We start from the raw sequence: 27,321 nt of genomic DNA on the forward strand, positions 1-27,321 counted from the left end.
CAGATTTTCACAGAATCCAGGAGCCATTTGCAGCTGTACGAATCCTCGAAATCGTTGCCCTGAGAAGAATCTTTGAACCTTAAGCCAGAAGTGTGTTGTGAGACAGTCCTCGGTAGCCCAGAGGACAGCGTCACTGAAGGGTGGTGGCCTGGGCCTGGGGCTGTTCTCACAGCACTGTCTGTGTGGGGGTCATTGGGAAGCAGTCCTTGAGAGAGAGGTCCCAGTAGAAATTGAGGGGAGTGAGCTCATGTCTGTGGAGGAGGCGCCCCAGGAAAGGAAGGCACGAATGTTGGCTCCGTTTGAAGACTGTGATTGGCGTCACTGGCGGACACGTTTAGAAACTGATGGAGGGGTGTATGTTCTGCCGTGTATGCTTTAACTGGAATGAATGAATGACAGGAAAAGAGAAGAGAGCCGTGGGGGTTGGTGGGTGGGCTGGGGGCCAACCATTGGTCGGGGGGGGGGGGTGAGCAGGATGCCATGTGATGACTGGTGCGTATGAGCACACAGCTTGCTCTCTCCCTCTTGGCCTGCTGGACTCCCTGGCCTTGGAGGACAAGGGGCCCAGACCAGGAAGAGGCCTGAGAGCTCCATGTGGTCCTAGGCGGCGGAGAGAGCGAAGTGCTTGGTTGGAGACTGGAGGCCTGGCAGGTCCTGGGAAAGCCGTGAGCGATGCGCCGCCATGGCAAACGCGGCTCTGTGTGAATCAAGGTTGACGAAGCAGCAACTGGCCTGCAGGTGGGTCGGAGAGGAGAGATCCTGGCAGGGAACAGAGGGAGCCTGTGCGAAGAAAAACCTGTACCTACCTCCCTGGCCCCTCGGCCCCTGCAGCCCACGGAGGGAGGCAGCCCACCCCTGCACATGCTACTGCACGGCTGTGGCCTGGGCAGAAGTGACACTGTGTCCAGGAGCCCGGGGTCGGCACCAGCCTCCCCAGTTTTCACTTCCTCTACCTTTGCCTGTTTGAGACTGTGAGCAGAATTTACCTTTCAGTGGACCGTGGGGAGGACAAAGGTGGGTGGGCAAGATGGGGTGCAGCCTGGGACTTCCTTAGCCACCTCCTCCCCACCCTAAAGCTCCCTGGTCCACCACTCCTCTCTGGCCTCCAGATGTTAGGGCCTCAGGTCCCCAGGGCAAAGGGCTCAGAGCCACAGCCAGTGACAGAAGCTAGAAGGTGAAGCAGGAACCACGTCTTGGAGGACATGAGTGCCAGACCCAAGACCCCACGGAGGACTCTCCAAAGCAGAACCCACCAGGCCTTAGGTGCCTTGTCCCTATGCTCCGCCCCACCAACTATGTCCCAGGGGACACCAGCCACCCTGAGCCCCTCCCCATCACAGCCTCCTGCTTCCCACTGTCGCAGGACGATCACCTGGTCTTCCAGCTTCCAGGAGGCTCCTGGGCCCATTTAACAGATCAGAAAGCCACACAGCAAATCGCTCCTGTGGCATAGTGGTAGGAACCCTAGTAGAATGGGCAACCAGTGAGGTGATAATGTGGAGTACTAGGGGGGGGGGCTGGGTGCCTCTCCGCGGGGCTCCGCTGGCCTGGGTGCCGATGGGGTGATGCTAAGCCCGACACACCAGGCCGCCTCCAGTGTCATCTGCCAACTCTCCTCCTTTTTCCCTCCCCTCCCCCTCTCTGCCTTTGTTTCTTGGCCTCAACAGTCTCCTTCCCTCCCTCCTTCCTTCCCTCCCTGCTCAATCAGGCTTCCGCCTCTCCCCCTTCCTTCCCTGCCTGTTCATTCCTCTTCTCCCTCCTGCCCACCCGCTCTCCTTCCTGTGGCCTCCCTTCCCCCACTCCCAGCACAAGTCTTTAAACTACAATCAGGCCTCTAACATTTACTCTCTCTCTGCCCTGGGGACCAAAGGTCCTAGTGGGAGGAGGAGCCCAGGCACCCGGCACTGAGCTGTCTGCAGCCTGCTCTCCTGGATGCTGTGGAGAGCTTTTGTTCTGTGTCCTAGGCCCTTGAGGTGGGGAGAGGCCCCGCCCTGAGGAGGAGGGGCTGGGCCACCCTGGCACACTCCTGGCAGGCCTTTCTGCCCCCGTGCAGCCCCAGGGCTGGAGCCTGGGGTGGGGTGGGGTGGGGGACTAGGAAAATGACCCAGGAGAGAAGGAATGATGACACCAGTTAGAGAGCCCCCCTCACCCCCCACCCCCCCACCCCCGCACTGCTGCAGCAGGCATACAAAACACAGGCAAATTAGACCCTGCTGCCAGCCTCTGCCCCAGAAGCACGGGATGAACACAGGGTCCAGCCCAGGCCTCCCCAGCCCTTTCCCTGGCCACCTACAGGGCATTGGTCCAGCAGGGAGGAAAGCAGGGCCCGGCAGGCAGACAGGTCAGGGCAGGCTTCCAGGAAGTCTGTCCGCTCCTGCCTGGTTACCAAGGCAAGAGTGATTGTCCTCAGGTGCCCCAGACCCTGCATCTGCTTGTGGGCCTGACCAGCCAGCCTGAAGCTGCATGCCAGAGTGGCCCAGGGCCGGCTCCCCATAACCTCGAGGCCAGCTGGGCAGCCCCTGAAGAGATGGAGGTACAGAGCCCAGAGGAGGCTGAGTGGGGGCCAGACAGGCTTAACCAGGCAATCCCAAACATTCCTTGGCCTGGGAGAGAACACCCCCACAGGATCATTTGAGGATTAAATGCCCCACCTGGGACCTGCGGAGCACTCTCTAATCAGAAGCTTAGTGGGCACAAACCCCTCCACAACAAGGGCTCTGAGCGCCCCATTTACACACAGGCCCAAGCCCTGCCACAAAAACACCGCTCCACTCCGCTGTCCCTCCACCAAATACCCTGCTGCCGGGAGGGTCCGGCCAGCTGGCCCTGCCAGGGTACACGGTGAGCTTGGTTTGCACCTGGTGCCCACTGCCATCCTTAGCGATGGTGGCTTTCGCTCTCGCTTGTAGGAAGTCCATTTGGACAATAAATTACATGGTCACTCTTCCTGTGCTGGCCGGCTTCCCTCGGCGCCTCTACCTTCACACTCCCACGGTGGCGGCGGCGGCGGTGGCTGACGTTCACCCAAGTTGATGGCAGGCACCCTTGCCCCATCGCCTCACAGCCCTGTGAGCCAGGCACTAACCAGGAAACTCCCAGCAGACCCGCTGCCCTCTGGTCTATGGACTGCCCCGTGGGTTTCCGAAGTCGTCACTCTTGACAGGAGCAGGCCCTCGGTGGGGTCAGGCTGCTGTAACCCACAGTGCTGTTGGGCCACCTACCTTAGGCACTGCTCTCCCCTGTGTACCGAGGGGGAAACTGAGGCTCGGGAGCCCACCCAGGGTCACATGGTGACGCCTGACTTTGCACCTCAGATTGCCAGGGACTTGCACAGGCTGTGCTGTGGGTGATCGGTTCCTCCAGGGCTGGTCGGGGCGCTCAACTCCAAAATGCTGAGCCCAGTGTGTGTGCAGAGCCACGAGGGACACGTGGGCTGTCGCCGGGGGCTGCGTCACAGGCAGGCCACCATGACCAGATTGGGGGGGGGAACTAGCTCAGAAAACCCAGCAGTGGCCAGTGGCCACACGGGAGGCATGGCTGGGACTGCAGTATTTGCTGAATGATGAATGAATGAATGAATGAATACGTTCTCCGAGTCCCTAAGGTTGTCCTCCATCACTGAGGAGCTTGGAGACTCTGGGGCCTCAGTGGAGAAACCTCTCAGCTCTGTGGCTTTCCTTAGAGGAGGTTTTCTGGGCAGATGTGTGACCCCTGTTCTTCACATTTACCAGTAAAGGAAGACCTTGCACCTGTGTTAGGGCGCTTAGCAGCTGTTCTGTACGTAGGTGTTTCGACCCGGTTTTGTGGCTGGGGAAACAGAGGCTTTTTGTAAAAATAGAAAGGGCTGTGCCTCGTCACACAGCTAGTCCTGGTGCTGCCAGGAATTGGGGCCCGACTGCCCAGGTGCAGATTCTGAAGGACTGAACCTCCCTGGCCTATGCCAGAGGGCCCCGAGCCCTGAGTCAAAGATTCTTCAAGACCCCACTTTAAGCTGAATAGTTTAATCTTTAGTGTCTGTTTCAAGGAGGATAATTCCTGTCGGATATTTTTAGCCAGCCTCGGGAAGAGAATGCTGCCCTGGGCTGTAGGGGAGGCGGGCACTGGGGGCATCTCACATGGGTTTCCTGAGGAAGGGCTGCCAGAGGCGAGCAGCCTTGCTCGAGGACCCACCCTGACCAGTCACCGCCCACGATGGCATGGCCAATCCTAGGGGGGTAGGCCAGGGGTGGGGGAGGTTGCCCAGGGGCTGAGAGGAACAGGAGGAGCTCATGGGGACAAGGAGAGGGCACCACAGGTGGAGGAAGCAGTGTCCACACAGGCGGGGGTGCGTAGAGCACTTGGCGGACTGATCGGTGCGCCGATGCAGCTGGAACCCACAGAAAGCGAAGAGCCAGGTTTGAACCTGGATGAGTGCCTTCAGACACACCTGTGCTCACCGGAAGGTGAGGGGCCCATGTCCCAGAGGGCGCATCGGAAGAAAATCCTGGTCAACAGCCCCCGAGCATGGGAACAGTTCTGCCCACGCCAGTGAGGCTGCCACCGTGGGAGACAGTGAACAGCGGCTGGTTAGGGTCATGCTCGGTGAGAGGCTGTGGGTGTCTGTGTCAGCCCTCCTCTCAGACGGTGGTCCCTGCAAAGGCCCTCCTTTCCAATCAGATCATTCTCGCGAGGACCTCAGTGTGCCAATTCACAAAAGGTGAATTCACTGACGGTGTGGCTTTGGATATTCAGATGGGAGCTGTCCACGACTCGAGAACACGGGCCTGCTGGGATCGCTACTGGCTCGCAGGTGGGGCAGGTACAGGGTGGCCAATAGCTGAGCTCTGTCTCATGGCTGGATTTGTTTCCTGATGTTGTTTGTTGTGTGTTGAAATGCCTACCCCTCCCCCCCCCCCACACACACACCAGTATTTTTCCAAAAGGACCACCACTGACCCCGCCTCTGCAGAGATGACCGGGGAGCAGATGAGGGGCTGCAGGATGTGTCGGGGTGATGCGCAGGGTTGGAGTGGATGAGTTTTACGACTAGGAGAGGATTTTTCGAGGAACCTAGAGAGGTCTTGAGAACCACTGTGGAAGTCCGCCTTCCCAGCATTCAGGACTGGGTGGTGGGGACTGAGGCTGGCAAGGGCAGGACTTCCCCGAGCAGCTCCCTGTAACCACAAGCAGGGGTAGACGGCCGATGGGCCCATGCGCTCCCACCGCCGGCCAAGCCAACCATACTGATGGCGCCTTCTTCCTCCCACAGTGATGTCCTCCTAGCCGGCCGCCGCGGGATGGAGGGCTTCATGGACTCAGGGACACAGACGGACGCCGTGGTGGTGCTGTCCTTGGCTCAGGCTGCCGTGCTGGGGCTGGTCTCGGAAAATGAGCTTTTTGGAGCCACGATAAGCGCCGATGCCTTCTACCCGGACCTGGGCCCCGAGCTGTCCGGGCCAGCCCTGGGGGACCCCGGGCCGCAAGGCACCGATGTCTACCAACTGGCCTGCAACGGGCAGGCCCTGGAGGGGCCGACGGAGGAGGAGGAGGTGCTGGAGGTGGAGGCCGCCTTTGAGAAGCACACCCGGCGGAAGACGCGGCCACCCGTGCGCCTGGTGCCCAAGGTCAAGTTTGAGAAGGTAGAGGAGGAGGAAGAGGAGCAGGAGGTGTACGAGGTGTCCGTGCCTGGAGATGACAAGGAGGCGGGCCCCCCAGAGACCCCTGCACAGGTGGCTGCCGGCGGCGGCGAGGCCCTGGTGCAAAGCAGCGCCGTCAAGATGATTGACCTCAGCGCCTTCAGCCGCAAACCCCGGACACTCCGGCACCTGCCCCGGACCCTGCGGCCCGAGCTGGAGGTGGCCCCCTATGACCCTCACTTCCCTGGCCCGACCCGGGATAGCTACCCAGAACCCAGCATGGTGCTGCCCGGGGCAGAACCTATGCCTGCTGAGTGTGGCTTCAAACCGCCACCCCTGAGCGACCCCGAGGCGCCCACCATGGAGTCCCCGGAGCCCGTGAAGCCGGAGCAGGGCTTCGTGTGGCAGGAGGCGGCCGAGCTCGAGACGGACACGGCGGGCTCAACGGTGGAGCGCCACAAGAAGGCGCAGCTGGACCGCCTGGACATCAACGTGCAGATCGACGACTCCTACCTGGTGGAGGCGGGCGACCGGCAGAAGCGCTGGCAGTGCCGCATGTGCGAGAAGTCGTACACGTCCAAGTACAACCTGGTGACGCACATCCTGGGCCACAATGGCATCAAGCCGCACTCGTGCCCGCACTGCAGCAAGCTCTTCAAGCAGCCCAGCCACCTGCAGACGCACCTGCTGACGCACCAGGGCACACGGCCCCACAAGTGCCAGGTGTGCCACAAGGCCTTCACGCAGACCAGCCACCTCAAGCGCCACATGCTGCTGCACTCGGAGGTCAAGCCCTACAGCTGCCACTTCTGCGGCCGCGGCTTCGCCTACCCCAGCGAGCTCAAGGCCCACGAGGTGAAGCACGAGAGCGGCCGCTGCCACGTCTGCGTCGAGTGCGGCCTGGACTTCTCCACCCTGACCCAGCTCAAGCGCCACCTGGCCTCCCACCAGGGCCCCACCCTCTACCAGTGCCTGGAGTGCGACAAGTCCTTCCACTACCGCAGCCAGCTGCAGAACCACATGCTCAAGCACCAGAACGTGCGGCCCTTCGTGTGTACCGAGTGCGGCATGGAGTTCAGCCAGATCCACCACCTCAAGCAGCACTCGCTCACCCACAAGGTAAGGCCCTGCGGAGCGGGAGCCGCCTCAGGACAGGGCGCGGGGAGGGCCTGGAGGGGGGGCTGTTTCACAGCAGGGACGGACACTCCCTTTTCTTATACTTGGACGATATCCATTCGGACAGGTGTTTGCACAGCAAAGAAAACGGTCCTTGAAATTGCTCCTTACCATAGCGAAGCCTTGTTCATTCACCAGCACCCCCTTGCTGAAATCCAGTGTTTAAAGAATCCCTGAAGGGCCTAAGGAACACGCGTGGAGCATCACTAGAGCCACTCAAAAAGAGCCCCGGTGGTGTGGTAGATGACGCCTCGGCCTGCCAACCACAAGGTTGGTGGTTCAAAACAATAAGCCGCTCCGTGAGAGGAAGAGAGGAGGCTTTGGAATCCGTGATGAGTTACTGCATGGGTTCTCAAACTTTTTAAACGGGGCCGGTTCACTGTCCCTCAGACCTGTTGGAGGGCCGGCCTATAGTTTTAAAAAATCTATGAACAAATTCCTATGCAAACGGAACAAAAACCACCCGGCAGGCCGATAAAAGTCCTTGGTGGGCCACATGTGGCCCTCAGGCCGTAGTTTGAGGATGCCTCACTGACTGTCTTGGGTGCCCTGAGGGGCAGGTCCCCCTGGTCCTGTAGGGACGCTGTGAGTTGGAATCAGCGACCGAGCGAGTGAGTGAGTTTGAAGCAGCTTGCCCTCCTTCGTTTGGAGCTGGGAGAACTGAGACCAGAGGGCTCTGGGCAAGATGGTCAGAGGGCGAGAGGGTCCCCTTGGCTATTCCTCCTGGCAGAAGCATCTGGAAACCCAGGACTTCACAGCCAACTCTTTGGCAAAAGGCTTCGCTTACAAGGGTGCTTCAGAAGTGGGCGGGGCGGTTCCTGTCTCATTTCTGACGGTCATAGATGTCAGGAAAAAAGCCTCTGTCCAGTAAAGGCGCTCGTGGTCCCCGGACGTGGCGGGACGAGATGGAGAGGTTTGTGAAGACAGGACACTGAGCGGCGAGGCTCTGATCCACCGTATTCCTGTGCCAGCCAGTACCCCTCGGCCCAGTCTGTCCTGTGTGCCACGCCCTCCCCTCATGCCACTAGCCACCCGGCCTCCAGCCTGCATCACCTCCTAAAGAGGCCTCTTGCCCAGGCACCTGGCATGAGGGTGATACGGAAGGGACCATCAGTTGTGCTGTGAGGCTGAAAGAGGACACGGGCTAGCAGCAAGTTGTTTCATAGGTTCTTGGTGGAGCGTTTGGAACTGATCACACGAGCGTGAGAAGCACCGAAGAGTCTATAGAAGAACCCTATCAAAAGGGGAGCCATGCAGCACAGAATTCCACACTTTCCTGCAATCCAAGAGCCATTTACAGCTGGCTCTCATGCTGGCACTTGGCAGCCTCGAGGTCCTTTCCCCCCGCCCCCCAGTTGCAGCCAGGTTACTTCTCCACGGCTGCACGTGTCTAAGGGTTCCCTGAGTGCTCTCAGCGTGGCCCTAGTGAGAGTCCAGGTCAAACGTAGGCCCTTCTGTCTCACGGTGGACACTCGAGTAAGTGGAGAAGCAACAGCCTGCCAGGCCAGGACTCCAGCTTTCCCCACCCCTGGGGATGTAGAGCCAAGGGCGATTTGTAAGTTTGCTTATCTGTGTCTCCTCCAGCCTAGAGCATACTAGTAAGAGGGATTCGGAACTGAATCTGGGCTCCACAGTCAGCCTTTCTGAGTGATTATTGATGTCTGCAAGCGTGCAGGGTTATAGCCTGGGTACTGTGTGCTTGCCATCTTTCTCCACTCGCGTTCAAAGTGATAACGAGACAAGTAATACAATAAAGAAAATGCAGAGAGCAAAGGCTGATGAAAATGAAGGCATCCCCTCTCGTCAACCTAAATTTGTACTCGAGTAAACGACCCCCGGGTGCCGTGTATCGAGTGGGCCTCGGTGATCCTGGGCACAGCCACTGACCCGGAGGAATCCCTGTCCAGTGTGAGAGAGAGACGGGCTGAGGGACTGTTCAAACTCTGTACCGACCAAGAGCTATGACCACAGCAGACGCATGCCTGTCCCTCCGGGTCTCTGCTCAGTCCTTACTCAGCAGAGAGGGAACAGGCCCGGCTTCCATCCTCAGATGGCAGTGATGTGGGCCCAGTGTGCACAGCGCCCTCTGCCGAGGGAGGGTTTGGAACGAGGGGACAGCTGTGGACTGTCCACACAGGGTTTGCACCCCTGGTCTGTGTCGTTTGGAACTTAAGTTCCCCAACTACTGCGCTCATTAAGACCCCGCGAGGGAACCTGCTGGGGAGGAAACAAAGCCCTGGGCCCCATCCTGGGCCCCCCACTCACCACATGAGGATTTCCAGGGAACAGGGCTGGAAGCTGCAGTCACCAGGAAAGCGGACAGAATGCTCCCAGGGTGGCATCAGTGGGCAGGCTCTCAGGACTTGAAAACTCTTAAAACGCCACCCAGCCCTGAGTGTTTGTGGTTCTGCCTGAGGTGGAGAGGAGCAAGCAGCCCTGCTGCCCCAACATTTTCTCCCTTTGTCTTTCAACTATTAACCGAAAGGCTGGCCTGGGGTGAAACGCCTTCCGAGCAGTCATGCTCCGTGTGCACAGGGCCGCTGGGAGCCAGGAGCGGCGGCAACTGGCATTTTTTGGAGCCGGTTTGGGTTTACATGAAAAATGGTATCAAGTACAGAGTTCCCATCTCATCCCCACATGCAGCGACCCCCGCTAGCTTGTTACATGAGCGTGGTACGTGCCACACAACTGAGGAGTCAGCACTAAGTCATGGCTAAGTAGAGGCCACAGTGTGATTTAGGCTTCACTCCATGCTACAGCCCTGTTGATTTTGACACATGGCCCAGTGGCCATCATGACAGTATCCTACCCTGGGCACCACTGGCCCTCCCGTTGGCTTTAGATCAGTCCTACTGGTTCAGAAATGCCTGCCCCTCCCCCCACCCCGTGACCCAGAGAGCTATGCCAGCACTGCAGCCCTGATACAACCCCCTGGAGGGTCACTTCCTGTGGCCCTGACCACTGGCCCTACCTCCGCAGGGCGTGAAGGAGTTCAAGTGTGAAGTCTGCGGCCGGGAGTTCACGCTGCAGGCCAACATGAAGCGGCACATGCTGATCCACACCAGTGTGCGGCCCTACCAATGCCACATCTGTTTCAAGACCTTCGTGCAGAAGCAGACCCTCAAGACCCACATGATTGTACACTCGCCCGTCAAGCCATTCAAATGCAAGGTGCAGTGGGCAGGCCCCCGGGGGAAGTGGCCTGGCCAGTGTGGGGTAAGGGGACCCTGGGTGGGTGATATGTTGTGTGGGCCCTGGGAATTGGCGTGGATGAGGTTGGGGTTCAAATCCTGGAAGCTGCTGAAACTGTGCTTCTTGAATGCTGGGGAAGACTGGGGGTCCTGGGTTCTGCTAACTCCAGGGCAGGCCCATGGGAACAGTGGCATTAGGAGCGCCTTGTTTCGCTCAAAGTTAGCACTCTGCATAGTAAGTGGGATTCCCATCCAGCCTTGGTGGGGGTAGGGGTGGACCGAGAGCCCAGGGGGTGGGGCTGGCTCCCATGGGGTAATGAAACCTGTTCGGTGTGTTCCAGGTATGTGGGAAGTCCTTCAATCGCATGTACAACCTGCTGGGCCACATGCACCTGCACGCGGGCAGCAAGCCCTTCAAATGCCCCTACTGCTCTAGCAAGTTTAACCTCAAGGGCAACCTGAGCCGGCACATGAAGGTCAAGCATGGCGTCATGGACATCGGCCTGGACAGCCAAGGTGGGTGGGCCACACGTGGCAGCCGGGGCAGGAGCGGTCCCCTCACGGTGCACTCAGGAGCCTCCTGTCCAGCTGGGGAAGTGGGGAGGCTTACGAGGGGCACGGCGCAGATCTGGAGAGGGGGGGTCCTGGAGAGCCATTGTGCTGATAGCGACGGGCTATTTATGTATTCTTCAAAAGACGTACGTGGGCTCCCCTAACAATAATAAAAAGAATCACTAACAGTTATTGAGTGCTAACTGTGTGCCAGGCCTTTATTAACTCCTGTGCTCCTCACCAAGAGTGGGCTCGGTTGTCCTCCTTTGACAGATACCGAACTTAAAGCTCAGGGCACTTAGTTCCTTCATGCCCGATTCAACACACAGGAAGTAGTCGACATGCCATCTCACTAGGATTCAAGAGAGCATTGAGAAGTGGCGGGGGGTGGGGTGGGAGTGGAAAGGGGGACTGGTAGCCGCAAAAGTAGAGAATCAGATGAGGCCGCCACACCAAGAGCACCGTGGACGCCAAAGATGCGCTCTTGAGCTTCTCTCCAGCAGCCAAGGCAGAGCGCGTCAGATGCCCAGTGCCTACCGAAGAGTAAACCGTCAGTTAGGAGAGCCGGGGTGCTGCCATGAAGGTCTGGGAGAAGTTTTCAGAAAGAACCCTACACATCAGCAGTTGGTGGGGCGGGGGGGTGGGGGGTCACAGAGCTCTTGCGTGTTGGATTATCCAACAAGCCAGGTAAGCACAGGCTTACCTGAGCCTGTTTCCCAATCTCTAGTAAACAGTTTCTAACCTGTGATGAATAAACGGGCATCTGGCAAAAAGCATGTCTGCTACAAATTAGCAAGTAGATACAAGCCAGCCCGCGCTTATCTTGTCAGATGGGCAACCACCCTGGGGCTGTTTGTCATAGTGAAGAGTAGGCCCATCAAGGAGGGTCACTGTCTGCCTCTCAGACGGCTCCTTGTGTACTCAGGGGACCACTTGACTTTCTGGTGTCCCATCTGAGCCACCTGGCCAGGAGCATGCCCTGAAATCAAGTCCACTTGATGTATGGGTTCCACTGCTAGGGAAGCCATGCAGTCACCCCAACTTTGATCTTGGAGCAGTTGCCTGGTGATGAATGGTCTAGGCCAGGGGTCCTCAAACTTTTTAAACAGGGGGCCAGTTCACTGTCCCTCAGACCCGTTGGGGGGCCGGACTGTAGTTGGAAAAAAAACTATGAACAAATTCCTATGCACACTACACATACCTTATTTTGAAGTAAAAAAACAAACGGGGCAAAACCACCCGGCGGGCCGCATGTGGCCCGTGGCCATAGTTTGAGGACGCCTGGTCTAGGTGTTCTGAAAAAAGTGGGTGCACTCTTCTGTTTTGCATTTGTCTATTAAAGGTGCTCGGGAGAAAGATGGGGCTGCATACTCCCGAAGGAGTTACAATCGCGGGCTGTTCTCCCCTGTCCTGTGGGGCATCAACTCCATGGCAGTGGGTTTGGGCTTTTTGGGGGGCGGGAATTAAAGGTGCCCCTGGTCTGGGAGAATGAAACACAGCTGGCTGCATATAAGTGCCCTCTTTCACTTTGTGCTCCTCGAAACATAGGTAGGACGTCTGACCTCACTGGAATGACCTAGGGTCTTGTAGCCATGTAGACGCTCCGCCCTGCTTCAAAATAGGACCCTGGGGGGTCTCTGTCCACAGTGAAGCGCGGGAGGCCTGAACTAGACCACGGTGGGTCTCTGCCTTGAGTGTTACGTAGGGGCCCACACCACGGGGTTCCTGAAATAGTCGGTGGGACCCAAGAGCAAGCGTGATGCTGATGCTGCAGGCTCCGTACCCTCACTTAGAGGTCCCTCCATCCAGCTTTCAAGACTGGCTCTCAAACTCGGCTGCCACGTGAGCATCACCTGGGCCCTGGAAAATGCCTAGAGTCCATTGCTGCTGATCTGCAGGGCGGGGAGATGTTACGCTTGCCATCAACTCCATGGCGACCCCGTGGGTGCCAACGTAGAACTGAACTCCATCGTTTCCAATGGCTGCTTTTCCTAAAGTCAAGTCACCAGCCCGGTTCTCCCTGGTGCTGGGGCACAGACTCAAACCACCACCGTTAGGTTAGGGGCCGAAGGCTTAACCATTGACCCCAATCGCAGGGACTCTGGCAGCTCTTTCTGCGGTTCTGGTGTAGAGCAGAGTCCGAGCGTCTTTCTCGGAGAGGACCTGCCTTGCACCTGCCCCACCAGGAGGGCTAGGAGCAGAACATGTCCTGTTGGAAATAACTAAAGCCATCCAAAGACTGCCCCTCCATTACCTTGCTTTCCTGGGAGGAAGGAGGGGCAGGGGGTGGGGTGGTGGGAGAAAGATTCTAAGGTACGAGCTCCCCCACGAACAATGACAAGCACCGTCATCATTTTGTTCTTGGAGAGCGGTGCAAGGGAACCACCAGGCAGGACGTGTGAAGCTAGGAACCAGTCCTGTTAGGACTCCACAGCCACCTCCCTACCCTGGAGTCATCTCTGACTCCACGTGGCTCTAGAGGACAAGACAGGGTAGAACTGCCCTGCGGGTTTCTGAGTTAGAGACTGTCTAATGTTTTAGGGGTACAGAAAGCCCTTTCTCCCCAGAGGCCCTCAGCTCAACATGTAATCAAGATGCCACCGGGACTCCGGAGGAGTGACCTCTCCTCAAGAAGTCTGCGGCCGAGTGCTTTCTCCCAGGTGAGGGGAGGGACAGGCTGGCCCTGGAATGGCTCTGGCTTGGGCCGGCCTGCCTCTCACCCAGCACCTGCGAAGCCCAACCTTGCCATTTATCCAGGAGGAAGGCAGCATGTGTTCTCCAAAGAACCACCTAGTCAGCCATCCGACTCAGGGCAGCCTGGTGTCGTGGGTGGGTTGGAACAGAGCAGAACTGCCACGGGGGTAGGTGGGAGGGGGGTGTTCCATGGCTGTAACTCTTTGTGGGGGTAGGAAGAAGCCTGGTCTAAGGTCTATCTCACTCCAAATGGCTGGTGGTTTTGAACTGCTGACCTGTGGTTTGCAGCTTACCCATGTACCCACTAAGCCGCCGGGGTCGCTGAGTGGGAACCAACTTGATGGCAGGAGTCTGAGTAAGCGAGGCTGTCACTGGAGAGGTGGGTCAACGGATGGGACGGTCGTCCCTGTGGTCGGTGGTCGGCTGGGTGGGGCCAGTAGAGTTCACACGTGTGCGTGGGGTCGGGGACGGGGCGGAACCGCAGGTAGGACTTTACTCTGGGCGCTTTCCTGAGCACCTTTTTCTAGTGAGTGGTCCAGTATGAGGGCGTGGCAGCAAGGCTTGAGAGGGTGCCCCGAGGCTTTGGACACAAGCACAGACACTTCCTTCACACCGGCTTCAGCAATCAGGAAAGTGGAGAAGCGGCCTGACACGCAGGCCATCCTCCGAGCTGGCTGCTCGGCCACTCCAGATGGCGGCAGAGCTGGGCGGGTGTGGTTTTCCTCATGGTCACAAAAGGGCTGGGTCAGCACACTGCGCCTCTTCCTGTACATTCAGTGGGGGACGGGGAGCCCACCTGCTCATGAGCCCATCCTGAACCACTGGCTGCCCAGAGGTGGGGGATTCCCCTGGGGTCCCTGGTACTCGATGGCTTTGCCTGCCCACCCTCAGCAGACAGGTCAGTTGGGCAGGGGGTAGAGGCACTAGGGATGCTGCGAATCATACTGCAATGCAGGAGGCAGCCCGCCACAGACGCCCAGACCAAATGACAGGAGTGCTGAGGTTTAAAAACCCTGCCTTAGACGTGCCAGGGACCAGCCCGGCTGAGGTCTACGTCCTCCCCAAAACACATCCCATCTCCTCCTCAGCGCACCTGTCAAGCCCGGCTCCCAGATTCCCTGCCCGTGCACTGGTCCCTCCCCCGTAATTCACTGGAAGGCAGCCGGGCCTCCGTGTTGGGCCGCTAACCGCAAAGTCAGCAGTTCAAAACCACCAGCTGCTCCTTGGGAAAAATTTCTACTCCTATAATGTTACAGTCTTGGAAACCCACCAGAGCAGCTCCACCCTGTCCTGTAGGGTCGCTATGAGTCAGAATGGACTGGGGGTAGGGGGTGGTTGAAGTCTGTCCAGAAGCAGGTCGCCCAGCCCTTTCTTCCCTGGTGTCGTGGGTTCAAACAGGCAGCCTGTAGGTGAGGACTGAGTCAGGCACAAACCATGACCCCCACCCCCCACCCCACAGCAGTAACTGCTTCCAGCAGGGTTTCGCTTCCATCACTCACGAGCGCATGTTTGCCTCGGACACCTTTGGTAACTCACCTGAGGTTCTGGGTTGTTCTTCGAGAGGCGGGCAGGAGCGGGGAGCCCCCTGGCCTCCAGTGTTTGGAGGCAGGGCAGCACAGGGGAAGTGCAGCCGCTCTGGAGCGCGGACCCGGTCGGTGGGTGCATGCAGTGAGTGCCCACGGAGAAGGCGAAGGAGCGTGGTGCCACAGGCTCTCACAGACAAGGGTGTCTGAGACTAACTGCCTGATGAGGGCTTGGCGCCATTGGGGGAGTCCCTGGGTGGTCCTTAGGTGGTGGGCCGAGCCACTCAGAGGGGCCTTGGAAGACTGGCTGACCACCTGCTTCTGAAAAGCTGCAGCTGCGGCACCCCTAAGTGCTCACACGGGGTCTGGGCGACAAGCAATCACCCAGGAGACTGAAGGACCACAGTGACGGGTGGAGGGGTGGAAGTGGTGGTCCAGTGGCAAATTCTCACCGTCCACGCTGAAGACCTGGGTTCAGTTCCTGGCCAGGGCACCTCCGTGCTGCCCCTCCCCCACCCCCCATCTGTCAGCAGAGGCTGGTGGGCAGCTCTGATGCTGAACTGGTTTCAGCCACGCTGCCAGGACTAGGAAGAGAAGCCTGGCGATCTAACTCAGACTGTCAGCCAAGGAAAACTGCATCGTATAGCACCCTGTCTGATCTCTGGCCCTGGGAGTGGCGCGGGGGCCGGGTAGCATGTGGTTCCCTTTGGGCGTGGAGTTGCTGTGCATCAGTCGGTGGCCACTAGCAGCAGCTCCCAAGTGACTTAGGAGGCGCCAAGGGGCATCATCCGAAGAGGACTTTAAAGCCAAGCTTGCTGGACTCCTGTGAGGGTCCCACCCCACATATACACAGCGGCTTCAGCGGTGGGTCCTGGTGGACCCATCTGAGATGGCTCCTGGGTTGGAAAACATGGAAGGACGCAGAGAACCCTCTGGAAGCCGTGGCTGGGAAGCCTTGTCCTCAAAACGATCTCCAGCTTCCCGAGGCAGGGGTGGCGGGCTGCCCCAGGGAGGAGCACACAGGCTTAACTGTGCCCTGCTCTCTTCGCAGACCCCATGATGGAGCTGACGGGCACTGACCCCTCGTTGCTTGACAGCCAGCAGATGGAGGACTTCGAGGAGAACGCCTACGCCTACGCAGGCGTGGACAGCAGCACCGAGGCCAGCGTCCTCAGCGACCCTGCCTACTACAACGTGCTATAGCGCGTGGGCTGCCCCTGTGGGGTGGGGGTGGGGGGCAGCCAGGCACACTGCACAACACACCTGCCGCTGAGCAACAAGCTCACCCCACTGCCCTGTGCCCCCATTCCTACCCCACCCCAAGTTGTTTGCACCACTAGGTACTTTGAGACCAAATGGAAACTACTAGTGGCCTCCCTGTGAAGCAGGCCCAGCCCAAGGCCCCCAGGAAAGGGAGGGAGAACAGGGAGGCCAGGCTGGGCCCTTGGGTCCTGCTGGGTATGGGAGGGGAACACTGATGGGGACACGTTGTGAGGGATCACAAGGACACACAGCCTCTTTGGGGGTCTCCTCTCTCAGGCCCAGCAGCCAGTGCTGGCTCTTTGGGGGTCCTGGCCCCACTGACACTGGAGCATAAGTCACTTGAGCCATGCCTTGTTTGTCTTTACGGCCAATTCCTGCCTCTAGGGATGTCTGGCCTGTATTGGCCAGCACTGACCCCAAGCCCCCTCCACCCTTGTGCTGTGAAAGGCCCCGCCTGGGAATCCTTTTCCCCACCTTGCCCCTGACAGCCAGGCAGGACAACCTGCCTTCTACCTCCAGGTGCCCTTGCCTGCAGAACAGTGGGGTGTCGTACCCCTACCGGCAACATCCACGCCAATTAGCCCCCAGAGGCCTGTGCCTGCCCACGCTGTGTGAAAGTGCTTTTCCAACAGGGTCCCTAAAGTCGAGTTCAGCAGGTTTGATCTGTCTGGGTGCTGAGCTGGGGCAGCACATGGGGACCTCTGGCATGACCAGAGCAGACAGACTGATGGAGGCCCCTGAAGTGAGGGTGTCGGGCAGAACAAGAGGGGAGGGAAGGCCAGGGACCACCTGTGGGGTGCGGTGGGGGGAGGGGGAGGCAACAGTACTGACTAGCAAGTCTCCATTTTGAGGACGGAGATAGCCAACAGGCTCCTTGGAAGGAACAGATGTCAAAAGGAAAACGAAGACCATATCAAAGAAGAAAAAAAAAATTTTTTCTGAGCAAATGGGGGAATTTTGATGAAGTTAACTTATTGGTTTTTTTTTTTCTTTCCAACTCTGCTGCCCATTATCTTTCCTGATGGGGATGCATTTTCTTTTCCCAACCCCAAGCTCTCTGCTGTGCTGTGTTGTGCTGTGCCTGCTGAGTGTACCCCCCCTGGCTGCCAACGGGAAGAGGCAGCTGGAGGCCCTCCACCCCTGCAGCTCACCTCCCGGCTCCTCCTCCCTTCTGTTCTGGGGGGGCGGGGGGTTGCAGCTTCTGCCCTGGAGCAGCAGATGGGGCCTCCCAGAGCAGGAAATAGCACATTCAGGAACTCTAGGGCACCAAGACCCTCTCACACAAGGCACCTCCTAAGGCTTCTGTGGGGTGGGAGGGCAGGCAGGGCCTCCCCCCAAGGCACAGAGGATGGATGCCTCCAGGTTCACCCCAGAAACCAGGAGAAGGGAGACAGCTGGGGGAACCCATTTGAGAAGCAGCCACCCCCAGGCTGTACCCATAAGTGAAGGGGCATGCCAGGTCCCAGGTGGCCCCTTCTCTGCTGGAACACATGCTGAGCAGCATGGGAAAGGGTGGGGGGCTCCCCAGACCCTGTGGCCACCGGCCTCCCTGGTGCCCACACGACGATCCTCAGGTGGCAGTGACTCCCCTCCCCACTCCCTGTCACTGTAGAAGACAATTTTCTCCTGCTGAGCAGAAGGCATCACCCCCTGCAAACTACCTCTTCCCACAATGTCTTTATCCCCTGGTACCAAAAAGCACCCTGTACCTCCTGCTCCTCCCTCCTGCCAGCGCCATGGCCTTGGTCTTGGAAACGGAAGGGCAAAGGTCTGGCCTCCGGAGTGGGACCTCTGCTCTCCTTGCCCTGTCCTGCCATCAACCCTGGCCCTCTGTGAGGTTCTATACTTGAATGCCTGCCCCCTGCCCTGTGCCTTGGACCTAGGCAGAGCTAAGAGAAGGCAACAGCACAACGATTTGCAAGGGGGGCGGGGGGTGTCTAGTCTTGGCAAGGCTCCTGTCCCTGCCCCTCCCCAACTTTTTCCAAAGAGGCGCGCCGCCTCTTGGGTGACTTGGGAGACCCCTGGACAAATCCCACTCTAACTTATTTTGACGTGTATACAAACCAACCGTTTAGAAATCCCACTTGTGCAAAGCCCTACTGTGTTTCATGTTCCTGTTTAAAAGAGAAGTTTACTTAGCAATAATTATAAATAAATGAATATTCTTTAGTGAGGTGACTGCCATGCTTTTTCCACAGCCCTTGGGGAACAGGCTGTGCACAGGCTCCCGGAAGGAACCCACAGTGAGGCACCTCTCTCTAGGGGCCGGAGGGAACACAGACTCTGCTCTGGCCCGGGCACCCGCCAGGCCAGGGCCTCCTGCTCCAAGCCCCAGAGATGGCGGCATGGGCTGAGGCCCCCGAATCCCCAGCACACCCAGAGAAGAGTCGTCTTCCCCACCCACAGGCGCTGGGACAGATGCCAGTGCACATGCTCGGGTGAAATCTGGGGTGCTGCCATCCGGTTGCTGCTGACAAGCTGGAAGGAAGGGCAAGAAGCCAGGAGCTCCCTCCCTGGATGGGGGGCCCTCCAGAGCCAGCCCTTTCCTGCCTCAAACCTGGGGGTTAATGAAATTAACCGCCAACAGGAAGGGGGCTTTGAGTATGGATGAGGGCGAGGGATTAGCTCTGCTGAAGCTACCCAGGGGTCTCACCAACAGAACACCTGCCCCCGCCCCACCCACCCCAAATTTGGGGGATGGACTTGGGTTGTCGTCCAGATACTTCATAAGGCAAACATACACAACTCTTAGCCCAGGACCTTTCACTACGACCCCCGCGAAGCACAGCCCTTTCAAGGCACTATGCGCTGGGCTCCGGAACACTGCAACCGTATTCCCGAGTTTTGCCTCAGAACGGGGAAAATGAAAACCAAGTTTGGGAGCCACAGGCCTGGACTGCAGGACACAGCCCCACCCCAACCCCCTACCTGCACGGGACTCTCAGCTATCACCACCACCCCTTTCTTTCCCGCCCGCCCCCCGAGCAGCCATAGTGGGGAGAAGCTTTCAGTACAGAGAAAGGGGCAGATACCGGCTTGGGAGACTTGCCGAAGGTCAAGCAAAGAAAACGTAATAACCGGGACCTGTAGGGAAGTGACCGTGCCCCAGAGAGAGAAGATGGCTCCGCTGGCCGCTTCCTGGGCAACACGGGTCACTGCTGCCTGCCCCCTCGCCGCAGCAGTGGTCCCCTTAACTGGACAGGGGCCCAGGAGCAGGCTGGGCAGCCAGGGGCACGCTAGTCTGTCCCCTTTGGACTCTTGTCAGCTCCTGCAGGGCCTTTGCTCGCGGCCTCCTTCCCCGCAGGGACACACACGGCAGACAGTTTGAGAAGAGCATTTAGTACTAACTCGGCACCACGTGTTCCACGGGCAGTGGAAGTTACAGTATGTGGGACAGACTGACTGGCTGAGGTAAAACACGACACGCCTGCCTCACGTCTCCATGAGGAGAAACACGGGGAGGCTTTTAAAAAATATCTCACTTATAAAAAATGTCCCCTACAAAGGCCTCCTGGGCAGGCTCCCCGGAGAGGAGCTGCGGGGCTCACCCTCCACTGCGGCCCAGTGGCCCTGCCCGTGTGGCTCCATCGTGTCCACCGCAGTGGCCGGGGCAGCGCTCCCCCTACTGCTTGCCCAGAGCTCTGTCCAGGTTCGTCTTGATGGTGTCCAGGAAGTCCGTGGTGTTCAGGAAGTGCTCGTTCAGCTTCACACTGCCGAGAGAACACCGTCGTGTCAGTGTGCGGTCGGCCAGGGCGTCGAGAGCAGACCCCGCGTGTGGCCATCTGGGCGGCAGCCTCCTACCCCAAGGGATGGGGCACACCCAGTGACAGGCCACGGGCATGGGCTACCTGTCACCCACCACTACGTCAGCAGGCCACAGCACACTCGCCAGGAGCCTGGGAGCTAACCTCTGGCTCATGGTGCCCGTGTATAGACTAGAACAGTGCCCCACGGGGGTTTCAGACCCACCAACCGGAAGCAGCCCAGGTCTGGGTTTCAGAGACTGTAAGTCTCTAACCAGAGCTGCCAGCCTCTCTTCAGAGCAGCCACCTTCAGTTAGCAGCCCTGCGCCTCACCCACAGCACCACCCCAAGGATGCCAGGGGCTGGCGGGCAGAAATGGACCACTAGGCCTTTCTTCTGAGGGCCCCCTGAGTGGACTTGAACCTCCAAGCTTTCGGTTAGCAGACGAGGGCACTGACCATTGGCACCACCCCAGATCTGCGGCGAGGCCTGTCTTTCCCAGGTCACTGGACAAGCGGTCCAAGCTCACCGAGGGAAAGACTTGGGAGCAGCCAATGGCAGCAAGAGGACAAAGCTAAGGGCCCTTGTCTGAGAAGGTGGGGCCCGAGTCCTCCTCAGGGATGTTTACCTGTCCAAGCACTATGCTGGCTTAGAGAGAGGGTCCTCTGGCCCCTTCCCACCCTGCCCAAGGCCCCAGCCGACCAGCACCACCCCCGGCCCAGCCGGGCCACGCACTTGCTGAGGCCATGAATGCAGCCCGCCAAGTCCTTGGTCATGGCTCCACTCTCCACGGTCTGGACGCACACCTTCTCCAGGGTCTGGGCAAATCTGCAGGGGATGGGCCAGCGTGAGGGCGGGGCTGTGCAGAGTCCCGCCCACCTGCCTGCCTGGGGCCTGCTCGCCCCCTCCCTCTACACTCACCTGATGAGGTCCTGGCTCCCATCCAGCTTGCCCCGGTGCTCCAGGCCACGGGTCCAGGCAAAGATGCTAGCGATGGGGTTGGTACTGGTAGGCCGGCCCTAAGAGCAGCAATTGCAGGAGATCGAGTTCCCCCACCCACCCCCAGGGGCCTGGCTAGTGAGGGGGCCAGTGGACACAGCTGCCAGACCCTTCAGACCCTCGGCACCCATGGGCTTCGGGCTCCACTCACCTTTTGGTGTTCCCGGTAGTGGCGGGTGACCGTCCCATGAGCAGCCTCTGCCTCAATGGTCTTTCCATCCGGGCAGACCAGCACAGAGGTCATCAGGCCCAGGGAGCCGAAGCCTGTCAGGCAGAGACAACTCAGTGCCGGGCTCCTGCCAGACCACCAGGGGGCGCACTACCTGCTCACCCCCAGGTGATGTGACTTCTCAACCCCACACGCTCACTGTAACAGAGGAGCAAAGGCAATTTCAGGCTTGTCCACCCTTGTTGTGGGTCTTCAGCACCCAGTACAGGGAAAGGGGGCACTTTCAGGTGACTGTCCCCACCTCTAGGCACCCTAAAACTTGTAACTTCCAGGGTCCAAGGTCCTCACTGACCCCCCCCCCCCCCCCCTTATCCTGAGCACTATCCAACCTGCAGGTCAGCCCACCCAGCCTGGCCCCGTGCGACCAAGAGAAGCAGAAAGAACAGCCATCAGCCAGTTCACAGCGATACCGCCGCCTCGGCCACGTTAAAGATAGTTCTGGCATGGCGCTTCCTTCTCGTCCCTCCAGGGATGGCACTTGCTCACAATCAGAGACCAGAGGGGTCCCTCCTGGAGGGTTGGGGCTGGTGGGCACCAGAAAGCCACAATGCCTCCCCCCAGCTGCTGAGTGCTGGAAGAGCAGTCATTGCTGAGCCCATGGATATCTTTGGCGTCTTGCTGTGAGGGCTGCCCGTGACCTTGCAGCAGGGCCCGAAGGTGAGGCTTCTCCAAGGGCAGAGCATCACCAGGTGGGCCATGGCCATGGGCATCCACAGGCTCCCGTGCTCCGGAGGGCTGTGTGCAGTGTGGACAACAGCGTGGACCTGCACTCACTGCCTTCCATCCAGTCCAGGCGCTCCCGTTTGAGGGGCTCTGTGTCTCCTGCTTCCTCAGCTCAGCGGTGGGCTCTGGTCATTTCTGGTCACACTCAGAGGGGAAAACTACTGGGCAGCAGGTCCTCAGTCACTTTCAGCACACGGGGCTCTTGAGGGAAGCTGGCTGACAGGCACGCTGCCTCATGGCCCCATTAAGGCTTCCTGGGAAGCAGCTTGGTCTGTGGGGGACAGGAGGTGCCTGGTCCGAGGCAGCGGTCAGGGGAAAAGGAGTATCAGCTCATCTGCCAAGAGCCAGTGGCCCTCTTGGGCAGCAGAGGCGTCTTAGGCATGAAGCCATTGGGTGAACCTGAGGCAAGATCTCCAAGGTCGACAAAGGAGTCCAAGTTGTGTGGCTTGGTCTGGCTTGTAAAGGGGTCAGGCGGGGCTGCCGGCTGACTTCCAGAAGAGGAGGTGGGTGTGGGAGGCGGGGGTGTCTGCAGCAGGCTTGGGAGCAAGTGTGGACACCGAAGTCCTGGCCCAGTTGTCCATCCTTGCAGAAGGCCGTTCTGATGGGTGCTCCCTCCCACCCAGGATGTCCTTGCCAGAGGACAAGGGCAGGGCACTGAGGGTATTGGGCTGCAGCCAGCTTCGTGGCCTTGGGGGTCCAACGAGATCCTGGTGGGAGCAGGTCTCTGACTGATGGAGCAGCCAGCTGCCATCAGGACAGGGTTGAATACATCAGCAGCTGTCAGCTATGGCCGGTGATCTAGCATGCTGAGGAGGGTGACTTAGGCTGAGAATGGGCAGCAGCGTGGCCTACCAGGCAGGCAGTCCGTGGCCCCCTTGGGCACAGCCTGGGGGGGTGCACCAAGAGTCAGCTGGGCAGGTCGAGGTGGCTGCAGGACCCCTGGTCACCCTGCATGGAGGGTTCTGGCCCCAGCCCTGGGTCCAAGCGCAGCCCAGCAGGTCCATGCTGTCCTCTGGTGTAGGCTGCGGCGGGGAGGGCATCCTGCCGCAAACACGGAGTCTGGTCTTCACTGTCACACCTGCCAGTGGCCAGTGGAGGAGGCCGGGCTTCCTCTCTGGACAGCTGGCTCTCTCGGTTTTTCATCAGGGCGGGCGGGCCTTCTAGAGGGTTGTTTCGGACGCCCACTGCTAAGTCTCTCCTCTGAGCCTGGCCGGCATGTACGTCCCAACACTCTGCAGCAAGTCCAACCACGTGCTGGCCCTTGGCATCCGGCTGCACTCCTCACCTCCCCACAGGCTGTCCTGCTGCCCACAGCCCACCAGGAGCCCTTTGGGGCACCGGGGTAGGTAGGGATGATTCACCAGGACAGAGATGTGTCTTTTCTCTTCTTTGGCAGGGGCAGTGCAAGGAAAAGGGCCTTCACTCATTCAGTGATTCAACCAATATTGATTGAACACGTTTTACAGACCAACTACCAGCTCTTGCTCTCATGGACTCTACATTGGGGCTGAGGGTGGGATTTGATCAAACATGTCTGGGAAAAAGTATGAGATATGGTGGTGGTTTTTATGTCCACTTGGCTGGGCCAGGATTCTCCTGCGATATGCTCTAACGTGGCGTGGTCAGCTCCATGATGGGCTCTTCTGGGAAGCAGCCAGGCAGTCGTGGGGAGAATAGCGCTCCTTCACCTGGGCGCTGCCTGGATGTGATGGAGGGCAGTTTCATACGGGTGAGGCTTCCTCTTGGATACGCTGACAATGTACAGAAGCCAGCTGACATGGACTGCTGGCTGCATTTGGATCCTGCATCTGGCTCATCGACCTCCTGATGAACCCAGAAGCCAGCAGTGGACCACCAACATGGGATTCATTCAGCAATCTTGTATTCACTCGGGTCTACATGCACCAGCCTCCAGCTTCATCTTCCCGCTCCCTGCTCTTCAGTCCCTGCTGCTAAAGGACTCAGGGGAAGCCTGCAGCCTACAGCTGGTGCACAGCCTTGAACCCGTCTGGACTCACCCACTTCTACAGCTGTGTGAGCCATTTCTTGATATAGACCTCTGTCTACAGACATACACATACTAGCATCATTGGCTCTGCCTCTCTCGAGAAGCCAGCCTAGTACACAGAGGTATTGCTGCAACCATTAGTCTTCTGCACAGGCAAGGGAACAGAGCCTGGTTGCTCGGTTAGTCACAGCATCTTCGATATTCAAGTTTTACTGGCATTCAGGAAACACGTGACACAAAAGTATATTTGCGTTTCATGACCCTGCCAGTAGCTTTTCCAATTAAGGACCAGAAGAGACTGCACAACATCTATGAAAAGTTGTCCAAGAATTTGTGCTGGGGACAGCAGTCAGACAGCCTGGTATAGTCACACCAGGTGCAGAGATCACTGGGACAGAATTAAACATCTAAACACAAATCCTTCCACTTATGGAGAGACCATCTTCAGTGAGCCCAAGCCTATTAAATGGGGAAGAAATCATGCCAGCAAACTATCTGTAGAAAAATGAAATAGAACCCACACGTCATACCATGCACCAAAACCAACTTGAAATGAATCGAAGACCCAAGTGTGAAACCTAAAGATCATAGTGTAAAACGTACAGTGTAAACCATAAAGATCATAGAATTAACAAATAGGGACAATGCTAGGGGCATGAATAGAAGACCAAACATAACTGAAAATGCACAAACAGCAGAAGATGAACTAGACAGACAGACCCTCCTAAGATTCAAGACTTAGCTCATCAAGATTTCTCCAAAAGAGTACAAAGGAAATCAACAGACTGGGAAACACTTCAAGGGTCTAAACTCCCAAATGTATTAAAACCTTCGACTTCCAAATAAGAAGGGAAAAATCCAGAGAAAGGAGAGGAACAGACAGGTCACCAAAGCAGACATTCAGGCGGCCAGCACATGAACAGAGGCTCACCCTCATTAGCCACCAGAGATGCAAATCAAAGCAACAATGAAATAAGTCCCCCGGAACAATCATGGCACTAATTATGAAAGAAATAACCAGTGCTGGCAATGTGGAGGGGAGCTTGGAACCTTATACCCCCACACAGCTCTTGGGAATGTCAATAGTACAACCACTATGGAAAATGGTGTGGCGCTTCCTTAAAAAGCTTGAACTAGAAATACCAGAGGATCCAGCAATTCCGATCCTAAGTATATACCCTAAAGCAACACGAGCCACGATGTGAATGGGCGCACATGCACACCCATGTTCATTGCAGCATTTGTCATAGTAGCTAACAGCTTATGTGTCCAACAGCTGATGAATGGAGAACCAACGTGTGGAAGAGACTCACAATGATAAAGAATAATGATAAAGCCACAAAACACCTCACAGCGTGAATGAATGTGGAGGACAGTATGCTCAGTGAGATAAGTCAGTCACAAGAGGACAAAGACTGGATGTGTCTATTATTTAATAAATGAGAGAAAAACTGAAACGGCAACTGTCCTTGATGGCTATCAGGGTGCAGGTGGGGGAGGAAAATGCTACCTAGATCGAGGGCCCGGCAATAATAGTGAACGGAAGGCAGTCCACAATATGAAGGGTCAGCACAACACAGCCGAGGCAAAGAAACACACTGAGGAACACAGGGATAAGGGATACATACAGTGATTACTCAATGAGCCTGGTGGTATAGTGGTTACACTTGGGGCTGCGATCTTCAGGGTCAGCAGTTTGAAACCACCAGCAGCTCCAAGGGAGAAAGATCGGGCTGTCTACTCCCATAACCTGTTATCGACTCTGAAACCCACGAAGGGTCACCATGAGTCAGCACTGGCTCAATGACAGTGTGTTCGGTGGTGTAGGGAGTTATGTATTTGGATGCTAACTCACAGCAAGGTTAGTCGTTCGAAGCACTGTGGGAAAGATGAGGCTTTCTATTCCCAGTAAGAGTTGCAGTCTCAGGAATCCACAGGGCACCTCTCCTCTGTCCTAAAAGGTTGCTGTGAGTCAGCACTGACTGGAGGCAGTGAGTGTGGTTTTACAGTAATCACCAAGGAGCCCTGGTCGCATAATAGGTTACACAGTAGGCTGTTAATGACAAGGTCAGCGATTCCAACCCACTAGCTGCTCTGAGGAAGAAAGACGAGGCCTTCAATTCCTATAAAACTCTGAAGCTTTGGAAATCTAATGCAGCAGCTCCACCTGTCCCGTAGGGCGGCTCAGGGTCGGGACTGCTTTGATCTGGGATGTAAGGAGTTCATATATACAGCCCATCTTGCAACCATGGTATTAGCAAACAGTGAGCTACGGACAGACAGACAGGGATAATAAAGAGGAGGGGGTGTAAGGAAGCACACGCACCTCCAGAGATGGGTTGGGTTGTTGACATTTCCACACACATAATTATAGGCACCGCCTGTATATTAATACCTAGACCATGAAAGGGGAATAGTCATGGACATTTCTTAGATATAACCAAACCCCCATAGGACTAAGATCCTAAGTTCAAAAGGGAAGGACTTGGGACACTCAATTGGCACAACACCGTTCATAAAGGTGGTATTCTGACGTCGGTGAGTATGAACTGATGTGAACGGGTAAATGGACGGGAACCAACACTCACTAGAGGTGCCAAGGGGTGGGTGTGGAGAGATGGAAACGCACTCTCTAGTGAGCAGCCACTTGTTATTGTTGGTGACAGGAAAGGCACAAATAAGAGTCAAGTGTCTACTCACGGCTTGACAGGTCAGTAAATGTACACTTGAAAAGAGGACCGGCTGGTCATAGCTACAGCAGAGACAATTTTGCAACGATGGCAAAAAACCACCATGAACCATATTTGTGGGTGTTTGGGAGGGGGGGGCTTCAAAAAATTTAATGCATATATATATGCATTTAAGCACATGTATGTGTATGTGAACATGTATAGGTGTGTGCATCTATGTAACTATATGCACATACATTCATCTGTATCAATAAAATGCATAGGAAGCTATGGGGCTGTGAATTACCCGATAGGACCCCTCCAGGCTTCAAATGAGCCATCGCAGATGCAGAGTGGGGTCTCATTACCATTCGGAAAGCAAGAGTCAGGAGTGGAGACATTCCTGGGGCCTGCGCTCCTCGTGCTGCCTCCTCAGTCCAGAAGAGAGAGAGATGTCATGTCAGAGAGGGTGAGAAGCAGCGGCAGCAGAGGGAGAACTGGCCTGAGATAGAGAGGGGGCCCCAGCTCACAGAGCAAGGAAGCTGAGGGCCTATGGGCAGGAGGCTTGCTGCCAGAGTAGGGTACCTCTGAGGACTTACTAAAACAAAACAAAACAGCACCCCAATTCACTCGCTCGATTCCAACATAGCGACTCTATACAATAGAACAGAACTGTGGGTTTCCAAGATTGTAAATCTTTCTGGGATTAGAAAACCTCATATCCCTCCCCTGGAGCAGCTAGTGCTTTCCAACTGGTGACCTTGAAGTTCACAGCCCTACACGCAACCCCCATGCCACCAGGGTTCCTCGAGCAGATATTGGCAGAGCTGAAAGAGCTTTGTAACACTTGTCTCAGCAGGGTGGGGACCAAACCAAGGGACAAGGGGACAAGGGTTAAAAGGAGACAGTCTGCAGAGGAGGCTCTCCTGACCGTAG

General features: G+C 57.4%; 2 protein-coding genes across 3 annotated transcripts in view; one reads left to right on the plus strand and one right to left on the minus strand.

Annotated features, from left to right (window-relative positions):
* The window catches only part of ZNF710 (zinc finger protein 710), an 86,741-nt gene extending 68,559 nt beyond the window's left edge, over window positions 1–18,182 (plus strand). The window contains exons 2-5 of one of the 2 annotated variants that reach the window (XM_075557987.1): window positions 5,249–6,734; window positions 9,771–9,962; window positions 10,324–10,498; window positions 15,803–18,182. In XM_075557987.1, the coding sequence (XP_075414102.1) occupies window positions 5,277–6,734; window positions 9,771–9,962; window positions 10,324–10,498; window positions 15,803–15,954 (1,977 nt within the window). In that variant the 5' untranslated portion in view covers window positions 5,249–5,276 and the 3' untranslated portion in view covers window positions 15,955–18,182. Of the gene's footprint in view, window positions 1–5,248; window positions 6,735–9,770; window positions 9,963–10,323; window positions 10,880–15,802 lie in introns of those variants that run through there. The other variant, XM_075557986.1, reaches the window with a different exon arrangement.
* A 1,152-nt stretch (window positions 18,183–19,334) lies between these two features.
* Window positions 19,335–27,321, minus strand: part of IDH2 (isocitrate dehydrogenase (NADP(+)) 2) — a 29,198-nt gene continuing 21,211 nt past the window's right edge. Inside the window, exons 8-11 of the mRNA XM_075557988.1 lie at window positions 20,908–21,020; window positions 20,679–20,776; window positions 20,493–20,585; window positions 19,335–19,724 (exon numbers count right to left, since the gene is read on the minus strand). Of these exons, the coding sequence (XP_075414103.1) occupies window positions 19,637–19,724; window positions 20,493–20,585; window positions 20,679–20,776; window positions 20,908–21,020 (392 nt within the window). The 3' untranslated portion in view covers window positions 19,335–19,636. The remainder of the gene's footprint in view (window positions 19,725–20,492; window positions 20,586–20,678; window positions 20,777–20,907; window positions 21,021–27,321) is intronic.

This window comes from Tenrec ecaudatus, chromosome 9 (genome assembly GCF_050624435.1).
Source record: "Tenrec ecaudatus isolate mTenEca1 chromosome 9, mTenEca1.hap1, whole genome shotgun sequence".
Taxonomy (NCBI): Eukaryota; Metazoa; Chordata; class Mammalia; order Afrosoricida; family Tenrecidae; genus Tenrec; species Tenrec ecaudatus.